Source organism: Scatophagus argus, chromosome 4 (assembly GCF_020382885.2).
Source record: "Scatophagus argus isolate fScaArg1 chromosome 4, fScaArg1.pri, whole genome shotgun sequence".
In the NCBI taxonomy this organism is placed as follows: Eukaryota; Metazoa; Chordata; class Actinopteri; family Scatophagidae; genus Scatophagus; species Scatophagus argus.
The window spans coordinates 11,641,066-11,666,378 of NC_058496.1; the positions used below are offsets into that span (position 1 = coordinate 11,641,066).

At 38.5% G+C, this 25,313-nt stretch overlaps 1 protein-coding gene across 1 annotated transcript in view; it reads left to right on the forward strand.

The window, feature by feature from the left end:
• Positions 1-25,313, forward strand: part of ipo11 (importin 11) — a 106,226-nt gene that overhangs the window by 45,141 nt on the left and 35,772 nt on the right. The window contains exons 16-22 of the mRNA XM_046387719.1: positions 484-610; positions 6,665-6,698; positions 6,808-6,848; positions 6,988-7,104; positions 9,527-9,640; positions 11,742-11,857; positions 13,189-13,265. Coding sequence (XP_046243675.1) covers positions 484-610; positions 6,665-6,698; positions 6,808-6,848; positions 6,988-7,104; positions 9,527-9,640; positions 11,742-11,857; positions 13,189-13,265 — 626 coding nt within the window. The remainder of the gene's footprint in view (positions 1-483; positions 611-6,664; positions 6,699-6,807; positions 6,849-6,987; positions 7,105-9,526; positions 9,641-11,741; positions 11,858-13,188; positions 13,266-25,313) is intronic.

The following is a 25,313-nucleotide window of genomic DNA, read 5'->3' on the forward strand; positions in this document are numbered from 1 at the left end:
TGTCTCCCAGGCTTTGCTCGCATGCATTCATCTAAACAAAGACGCACACAACACAACTCTTTCTACACCTAGCTCTTTGTCTCTTGGGTTGAGTTATTATTTTCATGCATAAAACTTTGTGAAAACTGGAATCTGGAGGCATACATATGCACGCTAAAATGAACAACCAGATTATGGGTTAAATTAGTCTTGGAGTTGGATATGCGCAATAGAGAAACAATGATAAGGTCTCTCTTCCTCATAGCACAAATTATACTGCAGTCTCCTCCATATGTAAGCTAGTGATAAAACCTCTTCAGTATGAGCCGTAAGCAAGCTGAGATTCCATCATTTCCATAGCTGGCCCAGTTGTTTTTGAGTATTAGTATTATAGCTACATTGTGGAGTTAAAATGGTTTAGTTTTCTAAATTGATGATGCATACAAGAAGTTTGTTAAAGCACATCTGTGCCATCATAACTAACTCCTCTCCTCTTCTCTCCAGGTACAAGTTGATCCGCCGACGAGTCATCTGGCTAATAGGACAGTGGATCTCTGTCAAGTTCAAATCTGATCTTCGACCTTTACTGTACGAGGTCATCCTGAGCCTCATGCAAGATCCTGATTTGGTGGTGAGGCAGCTGTGGCTTTTCAATTTGTTTTTTTTTGTTTGTTGGTTTTTTCCCAGTAAATTGCCAGTTATGACTGGATTGTCAGCTTTCCCAGAAAACATTGGGCTCATAATGACTGAATTGGGCTGTTAGTGCACAGTCAGCTACATGATAGATCCTAGATTCATGACGATCCTAATGACTGATTGCTCTGACATTTAAGCAGAAAGTTTAAAATAGTCTAAAAGTGAGAAAACACTCACTCACAAGTGCAAATTAATTTATAAGATTAAACATTGTCCAGAATCTACTGCGTATATTGTAAGAGCCACATTCTTCAGTAACATATTAGACGGTAAATTGGCTTTGTTAACGTTAGTAATGGATGATCATTTCTTTAAGCAACAACTGACTAGGAAAACATGACATTTCAATTTCAAGTTTTGTTAATATGTAATTTAAACGTGTACTGTTGCAGCTAACCCAACACTTAAAGCGAATGAGGGCTGCATAGACAGGCTTATGATTGACATGCTTGCCATAGCAACACTTTGCAGTGTCTAGCAGTATTTACTGCTTGCCATTTAACCTGTTACAGGCAAGACTCAACAACAAGTGCCCATAAATCTCCATAGAATCAAACATTACACCAATATAACAACGCAGCAATCGCCTGCCATAGTACTCAAATGTTAGTTGTGCTTCTCTGTCCAGCAAGGCTTGACTGCAGAGTGACAGTTCATACTGCAAGTGCCGCAAAGCACCAAGGTGACACCTACTGGACCAGTGTGGTGCACATATGCTTTGCTCTAGAAATAGCTCCTAAATATATACCGGTCTACTAGCCCACTAATTGCCCACATCAGGGGGCCTCAGCTGTTATGCTGCCATTTTCTGCACACAAAACCCAGCACAGTTGGAAGGATTTGTCAACTGATTCTCCACAATTGGAGAGCCCCCCCCCCCCTCTTTTTTAGAACAGATAATTTGCTTGAATAGTCAAAACTAAAAATCCAAACCATTTATTTATTCATTGACATTTTCATTCAGCCATGACCTTAATAAACCCCTGTGTGATCCTATTTGTGGAAAGTGGGTATTATTATGCCATAGTCATCCTCAATTCAAATTGCATTTCGCTATCCTTGGGCTTCTTGCCTCATGAACCATGGGCTTGATTGATGTGTTTTCTTTCAGCAGAATTTATATGAAGGAATGTGAAAGATTCAATGCATTATTTACAGTCCAATTCAGCATAATCTTGCCATTGGATTGAACCCAAAGGTGTACCTATGTTTTATGACCTCCCTCACTTCATAATCCATCTTGGCATCTTGTCAGGGGAAACTTTCAAAAACGTGTTAATATATAGTATAAACAGTGTATGATACATGTAATCCAGAGCCCACACAAACACCATGCTCTAATAATACAGTAAACTTGTGTCCTTTCTTTTAAGACATAATAAGGGGCATTTCCACATTAAATAATGCATTTGAGATTTATTTTGTTGTCAGTAACTTTCAAACCCAGAGAAATCTAATTGTGCTCAAAGTAATAGTGTGTTACACCTGTTATAATTACCAACAGAATCAGAGAGAGAGGAAACAAGCCTGTGAACACAACTAAACATAACATGAATAAAACTTAGAACATTTCCTCGTTTGTTAACAGCACTGCCTGTGTCAGGTCATATGGATTTATGTAGTGTTATATACATTCGACATTGCAAATTCGATAGCTCAATGAATATGACTTAATTTTTCTTATTGAGCTTATTTAAATGTAGGCTTATATCATCGCTTGATTTTCCATTTCACCTTAATTTTATTTCCTCCCTACTGAAGCCACAAATGGTGATTATTAAAAAAAAAAATACATTTTTCATTGGTTTCATATGATCTACTACCAAACCAGTCAGTCACAATTAGAGTTGTAATATGTAAAATCAGTTTTTATGATCTGGATCTAGAACTGAAGTTTTATGAGGGGAATAACGGCTCATAGATTTTCAGTGGTCTTTCTTCACACAAGCTTGCTTTTAGTTCACTGAGCAGATCACCAATCATACGGACCTGATCAATATTGTCTGGGACAATTAGAGCCTCTTGGGCAGAATTAATTATTGATCATAAACTTTGCATGGCCTAATGGTTAAAACTTTCTATCAATCAGTCCAGTTGGTTATCAATATCTGCTATTCTGTGGTCCTTGTTGTTCAGATGGATAAGAGGCTAACAGGTTTTTTTGGTCTCTGTACTTCATTTAAAGTAGTAATGGACAAGAGCGACTTATTGATTTGCTCCTATGATCATACGTCAGCTCACCCACTTAGGCTTGCTTTATTGTCTTCTGAGGTTCCTTTTTTTAAAATCTAGGAAATGTAATACCATGACAGGTGAGGAGAGAAGTGGCAGAAATAATGATTTCTTCGTTAATGTTGTCTTATCAGAAAAACTGTTGAGGGAGTAGAGTTTTATTTTTACCAAAACTGGCATTTGACTACATCTGGGCTAAATGGGTTTTGGTTTTAATTTACGTGTCTTGAATGAGATCAGTTAATGTCAAAAGCTGTTTAAAACTAGTTGAGTGGAAGAGAGAACACAAATTCCTAATGCTATTGCTGCAAGTGTTTTGTTTTGTTTATTCTTGTTTTTGTAGCCATCCTGCTCCTTTGCAGGGTGGTTACAAAAGTGGATGACAGAAATGGTTTAATTTTAGATTTTATTTGATGATTTATGGAGACTGATTTTACTTATTTTAGTTGAGCAGTTAGATGCTAATATATCTATATTTGTGGTTCCTTTGAAGAATGCAGATATCTCCAATAGACAGATTTTTGTGGTACTTTTACACTCTGTGGGAGCTTTGCATGTGTTGCAAACACATATCAACAGTAACATTGGCATCTATCAGTAGCATTTATGAACTGAATCCTCATTTCCTCTAGTACATTCGCCTCTACAGCTGCATTATTCTATGATACTTACTCACAGACTCTTGAGTGAAGGCTAAAAATAATCTTGGTGGCAAGTTTAACTCCTTCTGACTTCAGGCCATTTGCATTCCCAGTGGGAGGTAATAACATTTTCTAGAATTTGCTCTTAAGCCAGCTTTGATTATGTCAAGCTGTGATGTTTCAGTCAACAGTTTGTCCCCATTTCCGCTCACTTTTCCTCGACTGCTGGGAGGCTTTTAGTCATGTTAAATATGGATTTGTACCTCATGATTATAAGCCCACTCAATCATGTTTTTCGTTACTGTACAGTAAATGCAGTATCGTAACAGACATCAGTTTTGGACCGCAAGTTAATACTGGAATTGAAGATCACATCCTGTAATCAAGAAGAGGATGTGGAAACATGAAATTGGAATCGGAATTTGTCTCAGATACTCATACTACATCAGGCTATTTCTCCTCATTGTTAGAGTAACTTTTACAGTCAGTGTAATAATAGATAATAAATTATCTGATAGTGACAAGTAAATCGAAAAAAGAAATCATTAATCTTTTCTCTTCCAAAAAGCCTATGATAAGAAAGCTCTCCCATTCCAGTGATATGAGATAAGCTGGCTGTAGAATTTTTGCAAATTATTGTTTATCTGCTCAAATACTAATTTACAGATAATACTTGTTTATTTCCTGACTGGTGGCGTCTGAAGCCATTATGAATTTTTTGAGCCACTCCTGGTCTGTTTTAGCAGATGCCGTTTGTATTAAAGTTTATTTCGGGTTGAGGTAAAACCTGGCATTTATTTATTCCACTGCGGTTTTTTTAAGACAGTTTGAAACTAAATATTGATGGCTGAATCACTGTAGCATTATGTGTTGCACCTTTGATGTGACCCATCTGAGTACTATGTCAAGTAATCTATTCTACACTTTACTATGGGATTGAAATATAATTTCTTTCATTACTGTTTGAGGGCCCGTGCTGATGGTACATGATGGACCTCATTTAATAACATGCTGCCTTTGTTAATGTAGTGAATGCAGCATTACTAGAATGTGAATCTGTATTTTATAATCTTGCAGACACGGGATGGATCATTTGAACTCTAAATCCAAGTTCATCTTGAATATTTGCTTCAAGTAATTCCACATCTTGTTTCAGTGTTTTTGCTTCTCTTCATGTTGATATGATTAAAATTCTTGTGAACGGAGCCGTTTTGTCAGTTTAAACCTATGTAGGTTCATAATGGCAGTGAAATATCCTTCCACGTCTTTCTGAATGAATTGGAAATTTTCTTTTATTCTCTTCTTTTTGGAGAGAAGATAAAACTTTGTCTGAGACATTACTTAAGCAACACCCTGTTAATATAAAGGTTACACAGATTAAATCATCATTCGAGGTGGATTATGCAACTAATTTCATCCATGTAATGGATGCTTGATTCCATGGAAACGAAGATGCTGTTTTACTTGTCTGTTTGTTATGTTGTATATTGAGCCATCATAAGGGAAATCAGTGCTGTTGTTGCGCATGTTAAATATTGATTTCATACACTCATGACAAAAATAATCATGATTATAACTGTATTGCTTATTTTAGATGAATATTATCATGGCAGCCTTGGAGGTTGTTTGCTTTTCAGTGCTTCATAAACACAAACTATTCATAACTACCCAAAAAAAGTACAAATGTCATCATTGAGTTTAAATCTGATATCAGTAACTTTGCTGCAGCGATGACAGGTCTGTGCTAAAGATGTGGTAATTTGTATTTTTTTTTTCTTTTTTTTTTGTGGAAAGTTTATTGAAAACTTGCCACTTATTTAAATAAGTCACTTTAAAATTTGGAAAAACGCACCAGCCAATGAACTGTGGTACTACTGAGCTTTTGCTTTGGTTTGATGTCTAAATATAATCATGGTGCAAAATAAGTTAAGTAGAGTCCAAACAGTGAAGCTCCAGCTTTAATGGAGATGACTTGTGTGTTTCAAGAGACTAAGCTGCAAATATGGATATATTAAACATTTATGTACTGAAAAATAAATAATTTATTAACAAACACATTTTCTTTGCAGATATGCTCTCCTTCAAAATAACATAAGTATAAGCTAGCTGCTAGGCTTTCTCATGTTTAATAGATGTGAATATATGCACATAAAGAAAACAAGTATTTAGATGATTTGTTTTTCCAGGCAGTATTATTTATAGCAGAATGGGTTATGCTATGCAAAAATATAATAAAAAATAGCAATTGTGAATCTGCAGTGGGTTATTCAAATGAACTTGTTACAAAAAGCCTCCCAAACTCTTTTCTTGTGTCCTGACTCTTGTGGCAAGGAATAAACATACCTATTGGAAAGACCAGGATATGACTGGATGCTTTCAGCTGATATTGTGATAATATTGTTATCACAAATTCTTTTGACCACTATAATACCGATAAACTATTTGGACTAAAATTACATGAAAAAGCTTGAAAAAGACCTTTCTTAGATTGAGTACTGTAGACATTTGTTTGCAACTCTTCTCTCACACACACACACGCACACACACATGCACTCAACCAACCCACCCACCCTCAGTTGTCCTCCCGTAGAGACTCATGCCTTTTGTACTTCAGATGTGTTGTGAAATTGGTGAGAGCAAGGATCGGCTGTAATTGAGTTCTCAGTCCCTCGTCTTTCTCTTCACTCGTTTACCTTCTTTAATCTCCTCTATCTGATCACTTTCTCCCTGGTGGGTATTTCCACCTCCATCACTCTGACACTGCTAGATTACACTGCTTTAGTCTCTAAGAGTGAAGGGAATGCTTCTTTTTATAACAATAGACAGCTTGTATTTAGCTGATTTGCTCCAGGTGCACACTTGTGCTGAGTGTTCATGTAATTACAGTTTTTGTGTTTGGTCGTATTGCTGCACGTGCAGCTGTGGCATTCTTCTTCTGCTCATGTTCATCTGTTTCCATGTTTCTTTTGCTCTCTCTTTTCTTTTCACTTAGTTCCTTATGAAGTCAGCATGTCTTCTCTGTGCAGCTTTGATTTGCTAATGATTCATATGCACTCGGGTAAAATCATGATCCCTAATGTCTACAGTAAACTCTGTTTATCTTTGTTCCCCTATAGGTGCGGATTGAGACAGCTACAACCCTGAAGCTCAATATCCTATACTTATCTGTCTGTCTGTCTATAGGATAAGTATATATCCTAAGCTTCACTATGTGTACCTGTTCTATGCACAGTTGATTTCCTCCTTAACTCATAACCACCTGTTGATGACTTTGAGTTCCGGACAGAGCAGTTCCTCCCAGTGAGTACATGTAGCACTAATGCTGAAATTCATGCATACGCTTTTAATTCACTGATGTATAAAATAAAAATGAATAAATGATTTTCACTTGTACATTACCCACCTGTTCTGACTCTTAAATTCTCCTCTGTTTGTTTAGTACCTCGAGTCTATATTCGGGCTGCTCTTCCAGTTGTTGCAGCAGGTGACCGAATGCGACACCAAAATGCAGGTCCTCCATGTCATCTCCTGTGTCATTGAGAGAGTCAACATCCAGGTGAGATTTGAGACATCAAACAAAGAAGTGCTTAGAAATGTAGGTCACATGTTGCTTTTTCTACAATATATAAAGTGAAGTGGAGTCAAACTACGTCTGTATTGCTGCACAAATTTTAGTCATTAACTCGAATTCTGCAGGGGACATGTCAAAAAGCCGTTAAAAAACATTATACAGATATAGAAAACACCTGTCACCCTGCTCTAGGTAAAACAACCATCTGTCCCCAAGGAGAGATAGATTTTGTTTTTACATTTTGACATATTGGCACTGACAGAAGTGACTGCGAGTCCAGTTCTTGAGTTTTTTGTAAACCACAAGACCTAAGGCAGCCCTTGTTCTCATGTCTTTTCTCATTTACCATGATGGCACAGTCTCCCCTCTGTCAGTGCAGTACTTTTGTGGCCATATGGATTTTATTTATTTATTTATTTTTTTCCTGAGCATCCAATAAGTCGTTCTAATCCACTTAACTGTGAACTCTTAAAAAATTGACCTTCTTCTCAACCCCCTCAGGCTCTTTTCAGATCTGTGTTAAGCACTTTTTTCACTTAAATGATCCCTTGACTTAAATCTATCACAGAGATGGCTTTCATCCCTGTGAACTGTCAGTCTGGTTAAGTCTGCTCCAGTCAGACCCAGGCCCTGGCTAAACATCTACACTTAGTGGAAGTCCCATTAATATTCCAACCCCTTTCAGAGTGGCAGCAGCTGAGTAAACTAGACAATCCAACCACAAGTTTAGCTTGAGTTGAAATGAACATGATGACAGATGTGATGAGATTTAAGTTCTTTCTTCTTTTATCAGTCATCCCAGACTGTTTTTCTTTTTTTTTTGGTGGAGGAGGGTGCAGGGGTTTCTCATTTTTTATCTTTATCCTCAGGCCTGTACGTTATGCTGTTTTTTCTACTGCTAGCCAGCTTTTTTTTTTGATAAAGGTGTAATCGAGCAAAAAAATCCCAGTGTGGTGTCTACAGCCCAGTCACATAGCCGCTATAGGGAATCCTAAGGGTGAGCACAAGTCAGCACACGAAAATGGCAGAAAACTTTTTGAGGTCTACAATTTAACGGATGTCTTAGAGTTGGCTGGCTGCACAGCAACTGCACCTAAATTACACAGTGTGCCATCACATTTTCCAATTTCACACAGGACTGAGAGTGATGGCATCCATCTGGTGTCTGACCATTCAAATTTTCATACTGTTTAAATAAAAAAAAAAAAAAAGTAAAGTAAAGACAGTTAGGTAATACATAAGTCAGGATACAGAGATTAATAATATATAAAGCCCTTTTTTTATCAAATATATGTATTTTGAAAAAGCTGTTTTGAAGTTGGGATAGCTGTACGCACGTGTGTCACGTTTTTCTATGAAAATTCATTTTTATATTCTCCACACTTTGGTCAGCTGGCTCCTCAGAAGGGGGTCATGTCACCTACTGACTTGTTCACGTGCATATACACTACACATTTATTATAAGTAAGAGAGGAAAAACTCCCCAAGGCAGTCAATTATGAAGCCCTTGGTGATCTCATTTCCTCCCCTGCACTTCAGAGCACTAACGTTTGCACCTACACATCCATACTTTGACTACAGCTGTGTTTGTCGTTATCTTTTCCCCTTTTCCCTGTCACTCAAATCACTTTTGAGTCCTTTTGTTGTCATAGTCATCAGCCTTATTTACTGATACTTATATGGGAACCAAATACAGACACTATGGTAAATGGGTGCACCGTGACATCTTGTTTTAATTTGCTTTTCCACAGACAAACCATCCACATCAAGTATAATATAACAGGCTTGTAAGTCAAACTACACAATAATGCAGCTCTGATTGTTGCTGCTGCTGTGTATTTACACTCATTCAAATCACGCATTGGCCAAATTGGTTTCGATAAGCAGACTGTCGATGGATCACCTCAGGGGAGTTCTGATTTTTACTGTCACTCTCATACTTTATATTCTGTACTTTCAACTACCTGTCTCATATTTTCATCACATAGCTGTTCCATTGAAGCATGTTTTGAAACAGCTTATTGGGGTTGACAGAGGTGAAGAGGGATTTGGGATTTGGCTCTGAATGTGCTGCTGGAAAAAATCAAACACAAGGATCTGAGGGGAAGCGTTGCTACTAATTGTGTACTTGCACATGTTTCTTTTATCCTGTATATTCAATGTTAATGCCCTCTCAATGCCAAATGAAGAGTATCTGGAGAGACATACAGAGAGACGGGAACAACTTAGAGAACACCATCTTCCCTTTCACTGATGCCGAAATAAGCCATTTATGCTCTGCATTATCCACAGTAGACTGACGCAAGTTTGATAGTATTTAAACATATTGGCTGCTGTGGATAATGCAGGCTGAAATTCAGTGTTATTTGCTTTGCATGTCAGTTGTCATTTTTTTTTCCTGCTTCAGATCCGGCCATACGTGGGCTGCCTGGTCCAGTACCTGCCCCTGCTCTGGAAGCAGTCTGAGGAGCACAACATGCTCCGATGTGCCATACTCACTACACTCATCCACCTGGTCCAGGTATGGTGTGTGTAGGTTAAGATGAAAATGTGAAACATTGAAGTGTATTTGTGTTCTGAAGTGTCATGTTTAACTGGGATTTAATTACCCCACAAATTCACATGCGTGTAACAGGTTGTAAACTGCACAGAAGGGAAGTTGCTTGGATGAGTTGTACACATGCCAAATTGTATCTTCTTCAGGAATGCAGCAGCAGGACTTTAGAACTGCAGGTATAGCCTAGCAAACGTTACCTCTGCAAAAAAAGCAATGGCTCCCTACTTGTAATACCCTCGCCACCTACTGGCAATGAACATTACAACTGCTGTTTTTCTCGTGTGCTTTAGTGTGTGTGTGTTTCACACTTGACATCCAAACCACTTCACGTCTTTGTGTCACAAATAAACTCCAATAAATATCAACCACTTAAAAAGAAATGTCATTCAGCTACTGGCTGTAAAACAACAAAGTGTTGATAATTTTTTACATTTTTCCTCATTTAAAGTTTCTTACATTTATCTTTCATTGAGTCAAATTACTGTGTTCTGGAGTTGACAGGTGGTGCTTTTCAGTGGATCTGGCAATAAGTGTGCCTATACTTGCCCAGCCACATGTCACTGAGGCTGAGATCCAAAATGTCTGCAATGGAGACCTGGGTCAGACCTTTTTTCTACTTTGCCTTCACCTGCCTGAACTTGATGAGACATGGTTTCACCGGATAAATCAACCTGGGAAGACACTCTGTCTTTCCAACTTATGCTCACTTTAGATTCTCTTGCTGACATAATTACGCAAGGTTTAAGCCACAGATCGAAACAGCAGTGTCGGGTGCGGTAGCATTTGCAGGGCAACTTATTTAATATTTTATTTTTAATCATTTGCCTGATTATCAATTGGGATTAACACTAAGTGAAGTGAATAAAACAGCCTGAGATAAAAGGCTCTAATCCCCTAAAGCAAAGATGCTGTTTCTCTCAGCCTGCAGAAAGATTTGGACCCCCACGTTGCTGCTTCTGTATTACTTCACTGTGGGAAATGAAATGTTCGGTGATGGAGACGCACTGCGTCTGAGAAAGTAACACAAGTACACATCTGGCAAACCGTGGGAGGCACTGAAGGTACATAGCTGAAGGGGTTTGGAGTTGCAAGTCGTGTAACCACATACTAATTTTGATTTTAACATACGCAGTATAATGCTGACTTTAAAAAAGGGATAAAAGTGTGGTTGATCTAGAGTTCTAAAGTCATTTTCAAATTAATTACAAAAAGTATACTTCATATTACCATATGGTCTGTCCATATTATGTAAATATTACAGACATATAATATAATAAAGATAATAATAATAACAATAAAGAATAATACAACCTCATTGCAAACTAAATTCACCAACAGAGCTGGAACTCACTGGCACACATCAGAGATGGAGCAACAGTATGGGCAATAAGAGAGAATTGTGTTCTGTTCAACAATTTCAAAATAATGCAGAATCAGAATTACAAATGGTCACTCTCAATGCAACCAGACGAATGCAGCTGAAATGTTTCAAGATGATACACTGCGCAGCTGCTCGTTTTACACTTCTTCCTCTTACAGCATACACACACTCATGTCCAATGCATGTTGACGTATAACAAATGGGTTCGTGCTTTACCCTTTGAAGAGCAATTCCTCCTAAACAAGAGTTCCATCATGTCCTACTCAACCATATGTCACTTGATTGAAATGTGTATGATCACTACGTGGACAGTGAGTCAGAGTCTGCAGTTTTCTCAGCCTGTTGAAGTAGAAGGGTCCATGCTGTGGGGAAAAAAAGCCATAAAAGTAACTTCTTTTATAAATCTTTAAACATCTCTTGCATTTTGCAGCCAAATATAAGTCATTTGAGTACAAAAAGCCGCTGTTGATAACACCTCCTTATTAGTGAAAGTGGGGCAGCGTGGGCAAGTGAGCATGGGGACAAAAGTGTGAATTGATGGGAAGGAGATAAGTCAGAACAGTAGTATATTGAAGTTTTCTATGAGTCTGTCATCAAGTACTGTCCTTAAAACCTCTCCTGTCTGCTTTCTCTGTCAGACTTTTCCAATTTATTGTTGACTTTCTGTATCTTCTGTTCTCACAGGGCCTGGGGGCAGAGAGTAAGAATCTTTACCCTTTCCTTCTTCCTGTAATCCAGCTGAGCACAGACGTTTCCCAGCCGCCACATGTGTATTTGCTGGAGGATGGACTGGAGCTTTGGTATAAGCATTCACATTTCTTATGCATATAAGCTACACATTTGTAAGTTATGAAAAAAAAAAAACCAACCCAAACTCCCCGAGGCAGGTGCTTATGAAGCTTATGAAGCGCTTGGTGATCTCATTTCGTCCCTCTCACTTCAGCTCACACTCACATACGCACCTACACATCCATACAACGACCATAGCTGTCTTTATGTCTCTGTCTTCCTTTTTTTTCTGTTACTGAAATCACTCATGGGTCCTTTATAGTCATATTAGTCATCAGCCTCATTTACTGACTTATTGAAAACCAAATGCAAACACTTTGCAGTAGTAGTGGTGAACAGGGACACTGTGACATCTTGTTTTTATTTGCTTTTTCAAAGACAACCACTAGGTGAGCATTGAAGCGGTTGATAAATTACGTGGCTTAATCTTTCCTTTTATGTTGTTATTTTGGACACAGGCCACTTTCTCAAAAATCTGCTGCCTAACAGTGCACTTGTTTTTGCAAATGCTTTACATTCACAAAAGGTTTGATTCCACAGAAAAGAATTTTTCAGGTTACCTTTTGTTCCTTTTCCATCATATCTTTGCTTTTTTTCCCCTCCCTCCCTCCTTAATCTCCTTCTGTATGTGGAGAGCCTCAGTGTTCAGGATATAAGCTTGAAGCACAAAGCCACAGTCCAGTGTCTCTCTGCTGTCTTTCATCCTGCCTGAGAATCAACCACATCCTAAATATTTGTTTGTGTTGTTTGCAAAGTCTGTTATTTTCTTTTGCTTTTATCTTTTATCAGCTGGTTTTCCTTTCACTATTTGACTTTCCCACTTTTTTTCTGTTTGTTTGTAGAGCATGCATCAATCCATCATTTATGTCTCATTCTCCACCTACATTTGCCCTGGGGGTTTTGGTTACTGAGAGTTTCCTTTAAGCATTGAATCTACCACTTCAGAAAGGTTGCCAGTTTACATACACACACCTAAAATAGCTTCGAGCATGTCAGTAAATCTTAATGAATAAATTACTTGAACAATACACTGCCATGTGAGTAAAGATGAGGAGGAGGAGGTCTGGAGGATTCATGTTGTCATATTTTCATGTACAGTAGATGAACAGATTTATGTAACGTATCCTTTTTCCCTTTTACACCCACTTTGCCATTTTTTTGTGTCTGTCTCTACAATTTTTCTTGCTGTATTTCTGCTCCCATTTACTTTTGCCACCTCTAATCTATGTCCTCTGTACTCCTTTCTCATGATTCCCCCCACTCCCTTCTTGATTCTGTCTTCCTCTTTTTTTTTCTTCACTTTCCCTTCTTCCTGCTCTCCTCCCTCCCTCTCATCATGCAGGTTAGTGACTTTGGAGAACAGCCCAGCCATCACTCCAGAGCTGCTCAGAATTTTCCAGAACATGTCAGCTTTAATGGGTGAGCATGCATGAGATTTCTTTGATGGTCTCTCTGGCTGTGTGTGTGCGCGTGCGTGTGTTTGTACTTGTGTGTGCTTTATTGCATTTTGCATTATCATAGAAACTGAATTAGTGGTAAGGAAACACATTTTTATTTAAAAAAAAGCATGTTCCATGCACTGGGATACATTCAAGGTGCTGTACAGAGAAGTTAAAACGACACAAAACAAAGTTAGAACAATTCAGGTCAGTTATAAAAGGCTGAGAATGGATGAATAAATGTAATGAATTTATGTCCTGTGTAATAATGACATGTTTTTGAGTGTCTGGGAGCTTTAGAAGACACAGAAGGTTGTTAAGAGACACAGAAAATATTTCATATGAAAACCGTCTGTGTGATGGGAAAAACACACAATTTGAAATAGCAAACCAGCACTGTATGATCAAATAATGTGCAGAGAAGTGAGGAAAGAATGTTTTTGTCACTTCTAACTGTAGCTTGTAAAGATCACAGTTGTGGCTTTGCAGTAGCCTCAAGGCATCAGGGCCACTGCTCCGTGTCTGCAGGCAGCTGTGAGTGGTGGCAGATTGAATGAAGCTGGCTGGATGATTTATCACAGGCCTGGAGCATTGGGACACTTGCCGAAGTGTATAGAGGTGTGAATGTGTGTGGCCTTCACTGTGATGGGGAACAGTATTCATTTGGTGCTTCTACACATAATGAGTGAGTCAGACTAATATGAACACTCATGTAGCCTGATTGGCCTGCTGGAGCATTTGATCACATATAGTGTACGTAGGGAATTTATGAGACACAAAAGAGCAAAGGATTCAGGAAGATGGTTGTAGGTCAATGAAATGGAGGAGCAAGGATTTAAAGAGGATGAAGCAGAAGGGGATAGACTGCTGAAATGTAACAACGGAGGTGGTGGATGAAAATGGATGATTTTAAAAAGTGACAACAGGAAAATTAATAAAGAAGTAGCATAACATATTTTGTGTATTATATATCTGATGTATATCATTATGTTGTATATAAGATGTGCTCTGAGGACCTTGAACGTGGTTGGATGGAAAGATGATAGAGGCTCTTTTTAGTTGTGCTGAGCCGAAAAGGTAAACCAAGTCAAACAAGCTTTTACAAAGCGGCGCATCCAGTCATGTTAAGTTTTAGACCAGTCACAGACTATTACACAGAGGGGGGCTGGAAGGTGACAAAAACAAGCTGCAGCCAAGAAACCTTTGCAAAAAGACGCACTGAAACCCTGTTCTGGCAAAAAGTACTGTGGTATTTTTATAAAATTTTAGCTGAACCTAGGACGACTAAAAATAAAAGAGTTAACGTTTAACGTGAATAACTCGTATAGACTCGTCTGACAGCAGAACTGAGAGACTGTCGCACCTCATTGCTTCAACATGATTGAAGATCTGTCATATAATTAGTGCTCGGTGATCAGCTGTTACCATATTACTGCTGTCAATGGCTGTTTTAATGGTAAATCAAAGGAAGTAGAGAGGGAATGTAAAATTGGAACAAGGGCTTAAGACTGAAGAACCGGGAAAATGAACAGTTGGATTGAGGGAAATTAAAGATGGCAACGCGTGGATGGAGAAGATCATCTAGGGTTAGTGGTTGACAGATGGGGGTGAAAGCACAGAATCCTGGATGGAAGAATATATAGAAAATATGACTTCAGCTGAAGATTTGCCTGCACCATTTATCTCACACGTCTGATACAAAACACAGATGCAGGAACAATTGTTCAGAAATTAAATGGCAGCTATTAGATAATTTATTAGTTGTGAAAGTAATCTTGCAAGAAGAAATGAAATCATTTATACCAACTTCTCAAACAGGGGGCACTTACCTTGTCTTTGTCTTACATTATAGTAAACTGGATGTCTTTGGGCTTTTGACTATACAAGACAAGACGTGATGTCTGTGTCATGACAAAACAAATGAGTTACTGAGAAAATAACCAATAGATTAATTGATAATGAACTTAACTGGTACTTGAAATATGTTGACGTATGTAACCTGTGTTTTCTCTCAGTGATCAAACAGCAGCCAAATGTGGTATGACTGTCACACAGTATTTCTCATCAAACCTGGGAACAGAGACAGAATATTGCTGTCTGTGTGGATGATTTCCTGTTGTGCCCACATCCATCGTGGTCTACATAACATCATGGAAACAGGCTCATTTTGTGACCTCATTTTGCCTACTATTATTATCATTTTCTGTGTTTACTATAGAGACTTGTCACATTCCTCTCCCCTTTCAATATCTGGTTCAGTGGAGATGAGTTCTGTTTTCTTTGGCTGTGAAAGACACATTAAAGTAAAGAAAAGGAAAAAGCTTTCACGCGTCTGAAGGTACAGGCTAAGAGCATTCCATTAGTAAAGCAGAAAAGCACAAAATGACAGGTAAATGCATGGCGGAGATATTTTGTCCCATTCTCCCTCGTTTTACTTTTTTATACAAGTATGATTTTGTATGTTCATGAACCCCTATTAAGCACTATTCACAGCAACACCTTCCAGTACTTGAACATGTTGCGCATGCTCTGATGCTGTACTTCCGTCATGCTTACTTAGTGTAATACTGTTTGTCAATATCATGTCAACCTTAAATCTTGTCACTTTCGCTTATTTTAATTTGCTTCTGTGCCTAAAATCTATTAAGCTCCTTAATGTTATGTAATCTGCAGTCTTAGTCGGCACATCATCAACTACTTCCGCCATACGAGTTGTATGAGAGAACTGAGGGAGCATTTTTTGGTTCTGTTTCGTGGTTGTTATCGTTTTTATCACATTGCAGATAGTAAACGTTACATTTTGTTTTCATCTGTTTTTTTCCCCTATTGGCCATGCAAACAGCATATGAGAAGATAACTCAAACACGGAATCTGTTTTGGTTGTATCACGACCAATCTGAGATCTGACATAGAATGAACCCAAGCCCTTATTCTCATACTTAATAAACTCTAGTACGTTTGTTTTTATTGTCATTAATAGCTTCTCTATCTTCCACTTGTTTAGACCAGTTGTCCCTTTTAGCATTGCATCCACTTCTCAGCACTTAGTACTCCCTGCTCCTTCTGCCTGGTTTTGTCTCTCAAGTTGTTTTTGAAAAGCACCTTTTTCTTAAGGCTTTATGTACACATTCAATGCACATTAATTGCACTGAATGTTATGGTTGTCAGTGCAAGCGTTAGAGGGAAGAATCCAAAGCTGCTGTGATGAAAGATGAAAACTCTGAGGTATGGTCTCAGGTAAGAACAAATCAGCACGGTGTCCTTTTAACACTGTAAACACAAAAATAGGTGGAGATACGTTTCACTGTCAACACTTAAACATTTCTTCACATAAATTAAGAATAATTTTACAGAGTCACTTAACTTGGCTGTTGTCTGTTTCGTCAGACTCTGGTCAGTCATCATCTTTGGCTGATTTCCACCAGAACATTCGGTGGTTCATTCATTTAGTCCGCGTAGAGCAGCGGAGGGATGTGGGCCATTGAAAGAGTCTGGCTCTGTATGGTGTCGCAGCTTGCCAGGTGCGTGGCCTGGTCTGCCTGATAAAGAGCCCCGCTCCATCACTGCTAAACGGGAGCAGCAAATTCCCTAATTAGAATGTCAAGAGCCTTGCCTTGCCTAAATTGTTAGACTAGCACTGTGCTCTGTATCACAGCCACCATGCTCTGAACTCGGACACATTTCAGCTGAGTGTGGCGCACTGACTCACGGTGATGGGGAGGAAGAAGGCAAATTTGTCCTTGTTGGCATTACACCGACTAATGTGAGCAGGTGTAGAGCTAAAGTATCCATTCATTTAAATGCCATTTTGTATTTCTTTGCTGTTTTTCTTCATTGTTAAGAAACTCAACTTTTCTTACTTTTTCACAGTACGAGTCTTCCAGGGAGAGGAAGGCCTAATGGTTAATGAGCTGCTAGAGGGCCACAGTCTGAAACAGATTGAGGCAATGTTGAATTTGCTTTAAAAGCAAAGCGCAGCAGACCCAAATTAACACAACAATGGGAAAATAAATATCAGAAAACATTAGGAGTTTCTTACTAAACCTGCTAAAATATTCTTATAAACACAGGAGATTCGAATATAGTTATACAGTTTTTGTTGTGTTGTCCATAAAGTTTCATAAAAATGGTTACATCCTTCATAATTTCAAGAAATCTGCCATGATACCTTCAAATAGCTTGTTTTGTCCGACCAACAGCCCAAATAGAAAAAAAAAAAAAGATAACCAGTTCACAAAGATGTAAAATATAACAAAATGAATAAATCTGCACATTTAAGAACCTGGAACCCCTAAATGCTTGATTTAAATGTTGACCGATTATCAAAACAGTTGATTAATTTTTGACCAATCATTTCCATACAAATAATCTTCCTCTCTACATTGTAAGATAAATGAGAATAATCAGTTGCAACATCGTCTTGCTAAAGTGACTTTAAAGTAATAAGAGAACAAAATTAGGATGTGCAAACCATTGCTTAATGAAAATCCTATCTGTTCAGTTACTGGATGGCACAGCCAGAGAGATGTCTGACCATTCCACAAAGATCAATGATACAGTATTGAGAGAACTTTCAGCCTCATCTTTTGCTGTGAACGCTGTGGGAAGAAATCACTATCAGTCCTCAGAATGGGGTCCCACAGTGACCTGCCCAGTTAATGTTGCATTCATTGATCCATCTGGACTTCCCCATCAGAGGACAACCTTTTCATCACAGGCTTCTGACTGTGAGTTATAACTGGTTGAACATACCATATTTGACACGGAAGAAAGGTTTAATATTTAATTTCATCTCATAATAATCCATTGTATACTTTTTTCGGTGTAAATCTTGATATATATATATATATTTTTTTTTACCAGTTTTGCCGCAAGCTGATATTGAATCAACTAAAGTGAGATTTCAGATTTTTTCTCATCAAGGTGCTTTGAGGTTTCTAATCATTGCTGTCACCTCACACTATATGTGTGAGGTGACAGCATATATAGTTTATTTTTGGCACTTCATTGAATCCCCTGCTGAGTTTTTCTCACAATCTTGATTACTTGTCCATAACTTTCCAAAGGCTTTGTCACTTACCACCTAAGGGAGTTGGCCTCTTGTCTTGCAGCTGTAGCTGAGGCTCCTGTTGGCCACGTTGTGTTTTTATGTTTTTGCTGCAAGTCTTTTGTGCACAGTAAACCCTGGCAAAGTAAGCTGTCTCCATAGAGCTGCAGGAGTACTTGTTTACTCCTAAAAGCTTTAAGGAATTTAGCTTTAATAACCTAGCTGTCATTGGCATTCTGAAATAAAATATATTTTGACTTCACTCTCAAGGGTATCCTGTGCAAGTTTTCTTCAGGTTTCAGATTACATTTATCAGATTTCTATTTTCTAATGTATTAATGGAATGCAATTAATGTGTATATATATTTTATAGCTGTTAAAACGCATACCTTCACGCTGTACTCGGCTTGAACTCTTTGTAGCTGGCTGGCTTGAATGTCCCCATCAAACACTGGCACAGATTTTGGCATTGCTTTTTTTGGCTGTCACTTTCCTTCCTTTCTTAGCTAACATTGTCAACCCCATCACATACTGCAAAGCAATTGGGTTGGGAGATGACCAAATTATAGCAGTGTCCCCAACAACCATTATAGACACATCAGAGGACGTTATCACAGTCAGATGTGAGGCTTTTTTTGTGTTAATGTTGATAGCCGAAGCGGATTGTGCAGCCAAGGGCTATGAAGGATGTACTGACTAAAGTTTAATCAGTGCTTCAGCAGCTGGTTTTGTGACTGTTTGATTATAGCACAAGATGGTGTTTGTGTGTGGATGGATGTGGAGGAGGTGGTTGTGTCCTCACTTGTCTTGTCTTTGTGAAAATGTAATTGCTTTTATAGTATTGATCTGGCAAAGCAGCCTGTTCTGATTTAGACTTATTTTGAGTGTGTCTTACATTTTATTGATGCTTATTTACCTGTAAGTTGTTCATTATGAAAGTGGTATTGTAATGGTTTGCTTTATATTATACACTTTTTTTCCATCCTGTTTACCGTTTTGGATATTGAGTGCATATTTTGAAGGGAATTTAAAAATCCAGCATACCAGTGTAGGATTTAAATTTTTATTACAGTTTATTTACTATAGTTCACTTGTGAAAAGGAGACTGGTTGCAACACAGAGTCCGGTAGACACTCTGGAACAGCAATGGTAAGACTTGCATTTGTCAGGACATTACATTGCTACAGAAAAGAGACAAGCGATGCAGAAGTTGAGTTGAGTCGCGTCACAGCCACCTCCCTGTTGTCCCCATTGTCGTGTTAGTGTCACACAGAAAAAGTGCGTGGAAATGGAAGTGAATTTACATCCAATAACCAGATGCAGTGTTATTTTGTCCGGCCGTTTGTATTCATATATGGACACTTGGGAGCCTGGTGTTCATTTGCAGTAGTGAGGGAGGCAGATGATGAAAGTCTTATCAAGTCCGGGCCTCAGTGCTCTGAGCTGCCTGACCTACCGCAAGCCCAGAATGAGAATCCAATTCATTTTTACCTCTTTATATGAATGCTTGTACCCCTGCTTCCTCTTGTATTGCTATTCATACCAAACTCTCCTTCAGAGGATATTGCTACAGTATGTGTGCAGCTTATCAGCAAGGCAGGTAGTGGCAACAGTTGTGGTTGTTGTGTTATGGAGGGCCAGAGATTGGAAAGCTGTCAAAAACATGTATTTAGCTCCCTCTTGCCTTTGGAATCAAAGCAAGTAGTCCATGCGTAACTTGCAGATACAAGATTAAGAAGTGCTGAAAGTAATGTTGCCTCCCTGACATGTGATAAAATATTTGACACTATTTTCACAGGCACATGGCCTGTGTCTGTAAGGGTTGACCTATGAGGCTTTGTCCACAGTTAGAGGATTTCAGTTTATGCAGTCGTAGTATTCCCGGATTGATTGGCAGTTGCTAAACAAGCCTTACTTGTCTTATATGTGTACCACTTCTAGAAAGAAACAGCTAGATGTATTTGGCCTGCAGTTGCTCTGCCAGGTATAGTAAACTTTTGAGTAATTGCCTTGCTTGATTCTACACTTTGTTTTCATTCATTCTTGTCCTCAATTTATTCTTGGCCTTTATGTTTAACCTCTGAGAAATTTTCACTTAGTTTTAAGGTCAGTCTGTCAAATTACTCTGTTTGTGTATTTCTGTATATTGGTGTTCGCATTCTCCTTTAGTGTGTGTGTGCATGCGTGCGTGCGTGCGTGCATGTGTGCGTGCTTTGTTCTCTTTATGGTCTGAATGAAGGATTAAGATTCCTTATTTTCACTGCTACACACAAATCAACTTGTGTGTTGGGGGGAGAATTAAGACCAATCCTACGTATTCACAAAATACGTGGTACATAGTACGCAGTGAAAACAAGTAAAAGTTTCCAGTGTGGACTAAAGGTCACATGTTTCCCTATTTAATTTCCTGTGAAGTATTTACACTAGCAATGCCTATTTTACCATATTCAAGATGAGAGTGAGAGTGGAATAATAACCAGACTGTCTCTAACCAGGGATACCTGCAATGTCATTTGTTGAAGGGAAAATGAAAGAAGTAAGAAACAATAAGTAAAAAGCATTTAAATCATATATAAACTACAGCAAGCAAGTGAAATAATTTTTTTTTTTTTGAAGAAATTAACTGGTTTGTCTTTGTGCTCCGGATGTGTTGTCTCCAAGTGCATGCTTTATTCGTTTGCCTTGCCACCCCTCCCCCAGCCCCAAAATATTTTTACAAATATTATTTCATCCTCTGGGGAAAGATCACTGCTGGTAAAACCCTATTTTATTGTCAAAGTTACTGTAGCTATGTAACAGCTCAAATGCCATTCTTCATATAACAGCTTCTAGTGTGAGGTTTTCATTCAAGATTTACTTTTTTATCCCTTTGTCAGTACAGGCTCATATAGTTTCACTGCTGTCTGAACTGTAGTTGCCTTCTTTCTGTATTCGAGGAGCGGGCTCGGAGCTCCCTCATGACGTTCCTTCAACATTTGTGTCATTCTTGGCTTGTGGAGTCCTGTTGGTGGCATCTCGGCTCAGAGCAATGATATGAGATGCTGATAAGCAGTCGCTGGAGTGTTGCTGTGAAAGCTGCTCAGGTATATGCCACCAGCTGGAAGCCACTGGTGCTTTAAAGCCGCCTCCTCATGTAGTCTCTCGATTTGTTTCAGTTACACAGTGAGGCTCAGGGCAGATTTTCATCACAGTGTGAATGAGTTTTTCAGGTTACCGTACTCATACTGTGGTCAGCTTCTGCTTTTTGCTCTCATGCTTTTTTAGTATGGAGAATTCAGATTTGCCTCAATAGTCAATCACTTAGAAGTATCTTGCTGTCGATACTGTCAACAAAAAGGATCTCGGTCCCTTTTGAGTGGATTGGAATATATGGCCTAAATACATCCTTGAGGTTGCACCCTCTATTAAATGACAATTTCCCACCCAGGAGTTAATTCTTTGTATTACTAACTTAAACTCTGTCACTTTGAGAGACATATGGAGCAGTACAGTATGTTAGTGAGATACTCTGCAAAACTGCATTAAAGTGACAGAGGACACCTCAAAGTCCTAATACAGGAGTACTTGGAAGTGACACTCTGAAAAAAATGTCTCATCCTGGTCTAAGTGATTTTTTTTATGCTTTATTTCACAGTAAACAAAGTCAAGTTAAAACAATGGTGGCTTGGTACATACCTCTGGTCATATTAAATGAGAGAAGAAAAAAATATGTAAATGCACTCCAGGTGCTGATTATGCTGCCTCTAAATTTTAAGAAGAAGTTGTACTCACTCAGTCTTTCTTCCCAGTTTGTATATATTCCGCTTTAGGGTCATTAGGAGCGATTGTGCTGTCAGCCTACACAAGAGCCATGGTCGTTCGTTCGCCTCCTCTGCAGCACTGCAGACCTGCTGTGCTTTCCTTGTCAGATGACACTGTGTGTCTGTGATCACCCACTGTTAAGCAATCTGTTGCCTTTGCTTTATCCTGTGGAAGAATGAATGTTCTGACCTGACCACAGGACAGCATTTGTTATAGTGGAGCTTTCATCCGTTTCCTCATGATGCTCTACGTTCCAGTACCCATGCTACAGGGTAGTGCACATTATGACAGCAGAAAATAAACAGGAGGAGAAGGGCTTTGCCGCACATTTGATGTCACTTTGACTTCTTGTGACCGTCAAATTTGGTTTTGAAAACAATTATTGTCTTCTCTTGAACTGCGCTCACATCATCGCTAGAACTTCAACAATTAATTGATTAGTTGTTAACTATTAAATTAATTGGCAACTATTTTGATAAGTTGTATTGCCAATGTATGGAAACACTGATTATTGAGTATTTTTTTCAGGAAGAAAAAAAATCAAAATTTTCTGATTTCAGCTTCTTAAATGTGAATATTTTCAGTTTAATATTTTCTAGTAAACTGACAGATTATGTCTGACTTGTTGGCATAACAAGACATATGTGGATGTGATCTTTGGCTTTGGGTATAACTGATCAGCATTTTCCACCATTTTCTGAAATTTTATCCCTCCAACAACTGATTTTTAATTGATTATTATTAAATCAGTAATTGAGATAAAACAGTCATTGATTGCATCCTTAATCATTGCACACTGCATGCGTTCAGCATAATGTTTCTCCATGTTTTGTTTGGAGTATTGTATATTCATGCAGACTGATATGCTGACTAAACAGGCCCTTGGAGTACATTAGGTACCTGCACAGAAAACAGGTGGCAGCATACATTATCTTCATTAACTTACTGTGGCTAGCAGATGGCCAGAGAAAACATATTGCAAACATTGGCATTGATGTCTCCTGTATGAACCAGCGTGGTCAGACTGAACCTCCTGTATTGCTATTTACCACTGACCTCTAACCATCTCCCATGAAAACTTTGATGAGGACATGCTGTGTCTATAAGAAGGTGTTATGAGAAACTCAGATTTAGAAAGTTTAAGGCATTGAGAGAGCAAGCAAGATGGAGAGAGACTCAGTCTACAGGCACATGGGAGCAAACTAACTTTTCCATCACTTGTGAAGTACCCATTATTACAGAGAAAGAGAAAAAGCAAAACATAATTATGTGTGTATATATCCCATTCCTGTAATCCTCTTTCTTTACTCACCATTAAAATAATGTTGTGTACGTGTGTGTATTCATAGGTCTATACATGCACATTATCTGGCCTCTGTGTTTCTGCACTGCTATCCTGGGTGTTAAAATTCTTCCCTGAAAATTTATATGAAGTAAACAACTGCTCTAGGTGTTAGTGAGCTACAGTTAGCCCTTATTACTTTCAAACTATTTATGCAGATGTTACCCTTGTATGTATAGATGCTGTGTTGGTTTGCAGGTGTGTGTGAGTCTTTTAGTTCCCATCTGTCTGTCTAGCAGAGGAAGTGCCACTCAGTCCCCACTCTTCTTCCTGTCCTCTCACCTGTCTTTGTATCTCGTGTAGGTATTTGCCAAGATATTTTCAAGTGCTGTGCATATTCCAGGTTTTAAGGTGTATTACCATTTTGTTACTGTCACACCTATATTCTTTGTAAGTTTTCGTTTTTTTTCGCAGGGACCTCTGTTGAAGTCCGGTATTTTAAAACTCTCTTGTCATAATGTCTGTTATATTTCCTCATGTTCACAAACATGAAGCATATTTTTTGCATGGCACATTTGTACTCACATCCAACTTGGGTGTATTGCAAGCTGAAAATCTTCAAAGTGAGCAGAAAAGTTGTTCGTGTTGCAGTGGCTTTGGAGTGTTTCTGTGGGGAGGACAGAGTGGATGGACAACCACTGTTGTCTCCTGAAACTCTGGCAGAGCTGGGCACGGTTCAGATTAAAGGGGGCCTTTACAAGATTACATGAGCTACCCTCATTTAAGGGAAGCTTTTAAACAGTTCATAGTTTCATACTGTGTGCTGTTATGGATTGTATGCCTTTCGGGCTTGTATGTCAGTAAGTGAAAAATCAGCTTTACGAGGTTATTAATAAGTTTTGGAATAACTTGCAAAGCTTTACGTGCGTCAGTCCATCTTCAAATTTTCTTTTTGTCTCTCTGTCTCTCAGACACACACATCGTTAGATTGTGAGAAACAGAGTGAGATGGAGTTTGTCTTTTCACTTCCTATTTCTGTGTGGCTTTGTTTGTTTACTCAGTGTCCGGACTAAATCTGTTGCACAACTGATCTTGTCAGTGCGAGTTTTCACTCCGCTCCATGGATCACAAGGCCATTAACAGTTAGCACTGTGGTAGTGCGCTGACTGAGGACTCACACACTTAAAAAAGGTCATGTCTTTGAACTCAAGCTTCCAGTGTGTAATTGTCTGCAAATGGTCCTGAGTGTTGAGGGCATTTAACCCTCTTAATACATCGCCATACCTGGACAAAATACCTCAACAGCTTTCTTAGATGTTGTATATAAAGCAAATCCACAGGTCTCATCTCATCCAGTACTGATATAAGGCTTCACTCTGTCTTCATTAGTGTGAACTTAGACAGCAAAGGTCAGACAAACATCAGACACAAACTAGAATATATTTAATTCTGGGATAATGATGTTGCAGAGGCAACAGCAGGCTTAATAATTTAGCTTGTATTTCTTTTGAATAGGTCCTCATGAACTCTCATTATTACAAGTAGCCATTCATAAAGTGATTACTGCACTGTGCATTCGTGGGTCTTGGATGTGTTGAAGGGACTCGTTGCTAAAAAGTTCATCAAGCGTTTTCTCTTTTTTTGCCAGTTGAAATTTCTTTCAACATGCGAGAGCAAAACCAGATACCCTCAAAGGGATGTTTTAATAATACATCAGAAGCACCTGCTACAGATTAAAGTATCAGTATTTGTCTTTGATGGTATTTTCCTGGACATGACAGTATTTACTTTTAGTTGTGAGTTTCTCCAGGTTAAGTTTGTTCTATACCAAAACTAAAAGTCATTTGATATGCAGTGCATGTTAAAGTTTTTAATGCATTATTATACAGTTATGAGTT